The sequence below is a fragment of the Oncorhynchus keta genome, unplaced genomic scaffold (genome assembly GCF_023373465.1).
Source record: "Oncorhynchus keta strain PuntledgeMale-10-30-2019 unplaced genomic scaffold, Oket_V2 Un_contig_8117_pilon_pilon, whole genome shotgun sequence".
Lineage (NCBI taxonomy): Eukaryota > Metazoa > Chordata > Actinopteri > Salmoniformes > Salmonidae > Oncorhynchus > Oncorhynchus keta.
Window position 1 is genome coordinate 31,361 of NW_026289871.1, and position 8,368 is coordinate 39,728.

Here is an 8,368-nt window from a genome sequence, read left to right on the forward strand (position 1 = left end):
ATAATGGAACACGAGCCACTAATAATGTTTGCATTAAGAACTTGTTCTCAACTAGCCTACCTGGTTAAATAAAGGTGTTCTCAACTAGCCTACCTGGTTAAATAAAGGTGTTCTCAACTAGCCTATCTGGTTAAATAAAGGTGAAATAAAAAAATATTAAAAATACTCATCTCATATGTATATACTGTATTCTCTTCTACTGTATTTCGTCAATGCCACTCTGACATTGCTTTTCCTAATATTTATATATTTCTTAATTCTATTATTTGACTTTTAGATGTGTGAATTGTTGGATACAACTATACTGTTGGAGCTAGGAACACAAGCATTTCGCTACATCCTTCAATAACATCTGCTAAATATCTGTATGGGATTGTATTTGATTTGATGTATCTAATTATAGACAGCTTGACGAGCCTAACAAATAGCTTACCAAAATGTTGAGAATTATAACCCGGAACATATTGTAACGACCCTAGGTTTATAATCGCGGAAATCGACACTGCCGGTCGAGCAAGCTTTTGCTGCACAGTCGATAGAGCACCGGACTTCCGGCTTGAAGGTCGAGGTTTCGACCCTGCTCCCTGCCTGTTTCATTACAATATCAATCAGGCAAACAAAAAATAATGTACCACCTGTCAAAAAAAGTGTTATTAGCGGGTTAGGGTTGTGTACGTGCCTCAGATTTTCACTTTTTCACATGGAGTCGGGCGGTTGCGGATGAGCTCTTATCAATTGCGGGTGAACAATCAGCTGACCCGCGCAACACTAGCCACCATATATTCAGCTTCTACGTCCGCCTAGAGAAAATTATTATCTGTAAGAGCTACAGAGAAAACACGTCTGGTTGTTTTTACAATTATTTGTTTTGACGTTGTTTGCAGAATTATTTTTGTTTTGTTAAACTGCGTTTCCAACTCCAGTCAGCAGATGGCGATGTGATTTTTTCAGGTGATGTTTCTCGAGTGACGTAAAATCTAGTGGACGAGACGGGAGGTTTCTTCAACAACCATCTCGGTAACTCGCTAGCAAACATGAAACATTGAAGCTCTTTGGACTAATTTAGTGTATATTAATCACAGTGTTTTAAACACACTGTATATGTATGTACTAGTTACTCCGTTTAAGTCCATATTTACGTTATCAGCTATCTGGCTTGTTAAGTTAGCCCAGCACTAGGCTAGTCGCTAATGCTAAATAGCTAGCTAGCTAACGTCCCCGAACATGAGCTCACTAAACTACTCTTCCTCTGCTAAAGAAAATGAGGTCTGCTGTCCGGAGAAAGAAACTCCAGGGCTGAACATTTACGTGAAAGAAGAAGAATTTACTGTAAAAGAAGAAGAATTTACTGTAAAAGAAGAGGACGTGGAGGAAGCTATCACAGTGAAAGAAGAACAGGACGTTACAGTGAAGGAAGAGGAAGAAGCTTTCAGAGTGAAAGAAGAGGATGTTAGAGTGAAAGAAGAGGAAGAAGCTTTCAGAGTGAAAGAGGAGGGGGATGAACAGAAAGAGGAGGGTGCCGTGTTTGTAGTGAAAGAGGAGGAGGAGGTGACTGTCACATTGAAAGAAGAGGAGCAACTTTTTGAAATTAAGGAAGAGGGGGAGATTACTGTCACATTGGAGGAGGAGGAAGAAGACAAGACTGGAGCTCTGATGAACACCAGTGAGTACAGTCTTAATTTTTTTCTAGCTTCCATTAGGCACATTCTTCTTCTCACGTGGGTAAAACCACTGGGGAAGCTGCCCTTCTCCTGTCTAGGAGCAGTGTGTGGGTAAAACCACTGAGGAAACTTCCCCTCTCCTGTCTTGGAGCAGTGTGTGGGTAAAACCACTGAGGAAACTTCCCTTCTCCTGTCTAGGAGCAGTGTGTGGGTAAAACCACTGAGGAAGCTTCCCCTCTCCTGTCTAGGAGCAGTGTGTGGGTACAACCACTGAGGAAACTTCCCCTCTCCTGTCTTGGAGCAGCGTGTTGGTAAAACCACTGAGGAAACTTCCCTCTCCTGTCTTGGAGCAGTGTGTGGGTACAACCACTGAGGAAACTTCCCTCTCCTGTCTAGGAGCAGTGTGTGGGTAAAACCACAGAGGAAACTTCCCCTCTCATGTCTTGGAGCAGTGTGTGGGTAAAACCACTGAGGAAACTTCCCCTCTCCTGTCTTGGAGCAGCGTGTTGGTAAAACCACTGAGGAAACTTCCCCTCTCCTGTCTTGGAGCAGCGTGTTGGTAAAACCACTGAGGAAACTTCCCCTCTCCTGTCTTGGAGCAGTGTGTTGGTAAAACCACTGAGGAAACTTCCCCTCTCATGTCTAGGAGCAGTGTGTTGGTAAAACCACTGAGGAAACTTTCCCTCTCCTGTCTTGGAGCAGCGTGTTGGTAAAACCACTGAGGAAACTTCCCCTCTCCTGTCTTGGAGCAGCGTGTTGGTAAAATCACTGCGGAAGCTGCAGCTCTTCCCTTGTTTTTAGTACCCTACTTTCTCTTGTACACTATGTTGTCAACTCTTCCCCCAGGTCCTTAGTGTACAAGAGATTGTCGTGCACTATGTTTTCTGTCAATATATACCGGGTAAAATAATCGTTAATAAACAACTCTAATGGGGGCCCTATTAAAATCTGTGATTTAGTTTTTTACTTTCCCAAATTATGTTTTCTCTGTTTTACTTTTCTGGTTTTATATTTGTTTGTTTTTTCATTTAAAATTACAATTGTTTTGTAGAGAAACAACGAAACTGGATGTTCTGAGTGGTTAAATCACATTAGAATTTAAAAAATAGGTCTGGAAGAAAACTGACATCCCTTTTAATTGTTCATCTGCCCCTTTAATTGCCTGTCGAGGGAGTGAGTTCCATCCAATGAGCCGGTCTAGCGATGGTTCTGTACTGCTGCTACTCATTTCATGACAAAGTTATGCAAATAATGGATGCAAGTGATACACTTCCTCATGATCTACTTCTGCCAGGTACTACTATTTGCCGTTAACGTTTAACTGAGAAGATTTTGGGGGAAAGTATTTCCATCAACCCACAAGACGGTTATGACATCAACTGGATTCAGGCAGAGTGATAGACAAACACGCGCACCACAGAGACAGACAGGGGCGATATTGCTGGAAATTAATTGGCAGATATTGTGTAAGGCTTGGCTTTTAAAGCCAATAGTGTCTAACCAGAGGTGGGGATAATGTTGTGTTGTTTAGATAGCAGACACTGCAAGCTCCCAGCTACTATTTCAATCAATCAAATGTATTTATAGAGCCCTTCTTACATCAGCTGATGTCACAAAGTGCTGTACAGAAACCCAGCCTAAAACCCCAAACAGCAAGCAATGCAGGTGTAGAAGCACGGTGGCTACAAAAACTCCCTAGAAAGGCCAGAACCTAGGAAGAAACCTAGAGAGGAACCAGGCTATGAGGGGTGGCCAGTCCTCTTCTGGCTGTGCTGGGTGGAGATAACAGAACATGGCCAAGATGTTCAAATGTTCATAGATGACCAGCAGGGTCAAATAATAATAATCACAGTGGTTGTTGAGGTTGCAACAGGTCAGCACCTCATGAGTAAATGTCAGTTGGCTTTTCATAGCTGATCATTCAGAAGATCTCTACCGCTCCTGCTGTCTCTAGAGAGTTGAAAACAGCAGGTCTGGGACAGGTAGCACGTCCGGTGAACAGGTCAGGGTTCCTTAGCCGCAGGCAGAACAGTTGAAACTGGAGCAGCAGCATAACCAGATGGACTGGGGACAGCAAGGAGTCATCTGGCCAGGTAGTCCCGAGGCATGGTCCTAGGGCTCAGGTCCTCCAAGAGAGAGAGAGAATTAGAGAGAGCATGCTTAAATTCACACAGGACACTGGATAAGACAGGAGAAATACTCCAGATATAACAGACTGACCCTAGCCCCTGACACATAAACTACTGCAGCATAACCACTGGAGGCTAAAGCAGGAGGGGTCAGGAGACACTGTGGCCCCATCCAACGATGCCAAACAGGCAGGGTATAATCCCACCCACTTTGCCAAAGCACAGTCCCCACACCACTAGAGGGATATCTTCAACCACCAACTTACCATCCTGAGATTAGGCCGAGTATAGCCCACAAAGATCTCTGTCACGGCACAACCCAAGGGGGGGCGCCAACCCGGACAGGAAGATCACATCAGTGACTCAACCCACTCAAGCGACGCACCCCTCCTAGGAACGGCATGGAAGAACACCAGTAAGCCAGTGACACAGCCCCTGTAATAGGGTTAGAGGCAGAGAATCCCAGTGGAGAGAGGGGAACCGGCCAGGCAGAGACGGCAAGGGCGGTTCGTTGCTCCAGTGCCTTTCCGTTCACCTCCACACTCCTGGGCCAGACTACATGACCTACTGAAGAGATGAGTCTTCAATAAAGACTTAAGTTGAGACCAAATCTGTGTCTCTCACATGGGTAGGCAGACCATTCCATAAAAATGGAGCACTATAGGAGTAAACCCTGCCTCCAGCTGTTTGCTTAGAAATTCTAGGGACAATAAGGAGGCCTGTGTCTTGTGACCGTAGCGTACGTGTAGGTATGTACGGCAGGACCAAATCAGAGAGATAGGTAGGAGCAAGCCCATGTAATGCTTTGTAGGTTAGCAGTAACACCTTGAAATCAGCCCTTGCCTTGACAGGAAGCCAGTGTAGGGAGGCTAGCACTGGAGTAATATGATCACATTTTTGGTTCTAGTCAGGATTCTAGCAGCCGTATTTAGCGCTAACTGAAGTTTATTTAGTGCTTTATCTGGGTAGCTGGAAACAGCCTCCAGCTCTGTTTGCTTATAAATTCTAGGGACAATAAGGAGGCCTGCGTCTTGTGACCGTAGCGTAGGTATGTACGGCAGGACCAAATCCGTGTAATGCTTTTGTGAGATTTGTTTATGACTGTTCGCGGTGGAACACGTGAAAAATTGCATTTACTTTTTTTGGAATTGTTTGGCGAGCTATTTATTTATCTGTTATTTTACCAGGTTCTCATTTTTTTTCTGCAACGACCTGGGGAATAGTTACAAGGGAGAGGAGGGGGATGAATGAGCCAATTGTAAACTGGGGATTATTAGGTGACAGTGATGGTTTGAGGGCCAGATTGGGAATTTAGCCAGGACACCGGGGTTAACACCCCTACTCTTACGATAAGTGCCATGGGATCTTTAATGACCTCAGAGAGTCAGGACACCCGTTTAACGTCCCATCCGAAAGACGGCACCCTACACAGGGCAGTGGCCCCAATCACTGCCCTGGGGCATTGCGATATTGTTTAGACCAGAGTAAAGAGTGCCTCCTACTGGCCCTCCAACACCACTTCAAGCAGCATCTGGTCTCCCATCCAGGAACTGACCAGGACCAACCCTGCTTAGCTTCAGAAGCAAGCCAGCAGTGGTATGCAGGGTGGTATGCTGCTGGCAAGTGACCTGCTGGAGACCCCATTAGCATTAGGTATTGGTTTGATATTTGGAGTTCGCTCGTCAATACCTCTTCAATGAAGGTCATAGGATGACGTGAGTGACACGTCTAGAATCAGATCCAAGTTGACCCTTTCTGCCAGTCATACCATGAGACAGACATATCTTGGTCATTGATCAAAAGACAAAAAGGTTTGATTTTGATCGATATTTGAAATCTTACAAACAGGTTTGAAATTCATGCGTAATTTGTTTTTTAAAATCTCAATGGTATTGTTAGATCCTTCGTATTTTAGCTATAAGGTAAAACAGACTGATCTGATTGAAATCTCTATGGTACTGCATCATATATCCTTTAATTACAACCATTTCATGTCTGATTTCATGACATTTGGTTGAAATCTTACCTTTTCGGAGGACATAATTAACACCATGCAGAATCATATTGCTCATTTGATTATTCTGGATTAAATGTTATTGTTTTTTAAAATGACCTCAGGTTATTGAGGAATCTAGTCTGGATTAAACCTCAGAGAAGACAGTTAGATAATGTGGAGGTTTTGTTCAGGGCTCATATTCACAAAGCGTGCTGAAAAGCATATTGACTTTTATATAATAATGAATTATATTGTATGGAAAGATCAGCATTCCTACAATGAGACGCTCTGTGAATATGGGCCCAGGTCTCCCTGTTTACTAAATTCTGTCTGTCTTTGGCAGGAGAGAGACTAGACTTTCATTCTGACAGCGGGAAGAGTCCTTCAGGGGAACCAGACCCAGAGACGTCTAAACCAGCAGACGACACCACTGCTCCCAGTGTGGAAAGAGTTTTTCTAGGTTAGAAGCCTGAAATCACATGAAAGAATACACACAGGAGAAAAGCCTTACCACTGCACTCAATGTGGAAATAGATTTACCTCTTTAGGGACCCTGAAAGATCACGTAAGAAAACATACAGGAGAGAAGCCCCACCAATGCTCCCAGTGTGAAAAGAGTTTCCCCCGGTTATGGGACCTGAAATCACACGAGAGGACACACACAGGAGAGAAGCCTTACCCCTGCTCCCAGTGTGGAAAGAGTTTTTCCACATCGGGGTCCCTGAAAAACCACGAGCAAACACATTCCGTAGAAAAGATTTTCCGCTGTTCACATTGTGAAAAGAGTTTTAGGAATTTACAGTACCTGAAACGACACGAGAAAAGACATACGCGGGAGAAGACTTTCCACTGCTCCCACTGTGGAATTAAATTTACCTTGTTTCAGCAACTGAAAAAGCATGAAAAAGTCCACAGCGGAGAGAAACGTTATGAATGCTCCCAGTGTGGGAAGATATTTACCCAGTTAGGGCACCTGAAAGACCACGAGGTAACACACACGGGGGAGAAGCCTTACCACTGCTCACAGTGTGGAAAGGAATATAACACATCAAATGGACTTAAAGTTCATGAGAGAACACACATACTGCTCCCACACTTGTCTCATATTTTTGACTGAGAAATTGTGCTTTTATGTTTAAGCTACATGAAATCAAATCGTATAAAGCGCATTCCAAATTACATTTATATGTTTTTTTATTTAAACACATGAACTGAATATGGTGTCTGTCAGTTGGAAAGTAGAGTTTGAATGTAGACCTGATTAAACTTTTTTAACCTCTGGCTGAGTATGTCAGTTTAAAAGTAGAGTTTGTCTGTTTGAATGTAGATGCTCTGTGATTAAATTATAATTTTCAAACTCTGGCTGTGTTTTCTTTCTGTGTGTGTTTGTATCTATGTGCATCATTCCTCCAGCACTACACATAGTCGTGTGCTCTGTGGTATTTTCTCCATTGTTGATATTTGCTTTGGGGGCAGATGGAGTTGCACCCGCTTTGCTGCTATAACAGCCTCCATCCACTCTTCAGGGAAGGCTTTCCAATAGATGTTGGAACATTGCTGCTATAACAGCCTCCACTCTTCAGGAAAGGCTTTCCGCTAGATGTTGGAACATTGCTGCTATAACAGCCTCCACTCTTCAGGAAAGGCTTTCCACTAGATGTTGGAACATTGCTGCTATAACAGCCTCCACTCTTCAGGAAAGGCTTTCCACTAGATGTTGGAACATTGCTGCTATAACAGCCTCCACTCTTCAGGAAAGGCTTTCCACTAGATGTTGGAACATTGCTGCTATAACAGCCTCCACTCTTCTGGGAAGGCGTTCCATTAGATGTTGGAACATTGCTGCTATAACAGCCTCTACTCATCAGGGAAGGCTTTCCACTAGATGACAAGTGGTACCGGAGCACCAAGTCTAGGACCAAAAGGCTCCTTAACAGCTTCTACCCATAAGACTGCTGAACAATTACTCAAATGGCCACTGGACTATTTACATTGACCCCCTCTGTTTGTTTTGTACACTGCTGCTACTCACTGTTGATTATCTATGCATAGTCACTTCACCCCTACCTACATGTACACTGCTGCTACTCGCTGTTGATTATCTATGCATAGTCACTTCACCCCTACCTACATGTACACTGCTGCTACTCGCTGTTGATTATCTATGCATACTCACTTCACCCCTACCTACATGTACACTGCTGCTACTCGCTGTTGATTATCTATGCATAGTCACTTCACCCCTACCTACATGTACACTGCTGCTACTCGCTGTTTATTATCTATGCATAGTCACTTCACCCCTACCTACATGTACACTGCTGCTACTCGCTGTTGATTATCTATGCATAGTCACTTCACCCCTACCTACATGTACACTGCTGCTACTCGCTGTTTATTATCTATGCATAGTCACTTCACCCCTACCTACATGTACACTGCTGCTACTCGCTGTTGATTATCTATGCATAGTCACTTCACCCCTACCTACATGTACACTGCTGCTACTCGCTGTTTATTATCTATGCATAGTCACTTCACCCCTACCTACATGTACACTGCTGCTACTCGCTGTTGATTAT

At 43.8% G+C, this 8,368-nt stretch overlaps 1 protein-coding gene across 1 annotated transcript; it reads left to right on the forward strand.

Annotated features, from left to right (window-relative positions):
- Positions 1–1,027: 1,027 nt before the first annotated feature.
- LOC127926738 (cyclic nucleotide-gated cation channel beta-1-like) lies at positions 1,028–7,148 on the forward strand. The gene is made up of 2 exons (XM_052512241.1): positions 1,028–1,663; positions 6,130–7,148. The coding sequence occupies exons 1-2, from the start codon at positions 1,225–1,227 to the stop codon at positions 6,249–6,251; spliced, it is 561 nt and encodes a 186-aa protein (XP_052368201.1). The 5' UTR covers positions 1,028–1,224; the 3' UTR covers positions 6,252–7,148.
- Positions 7,149–8,368: the final 1,220 nt, after the last annotated feature.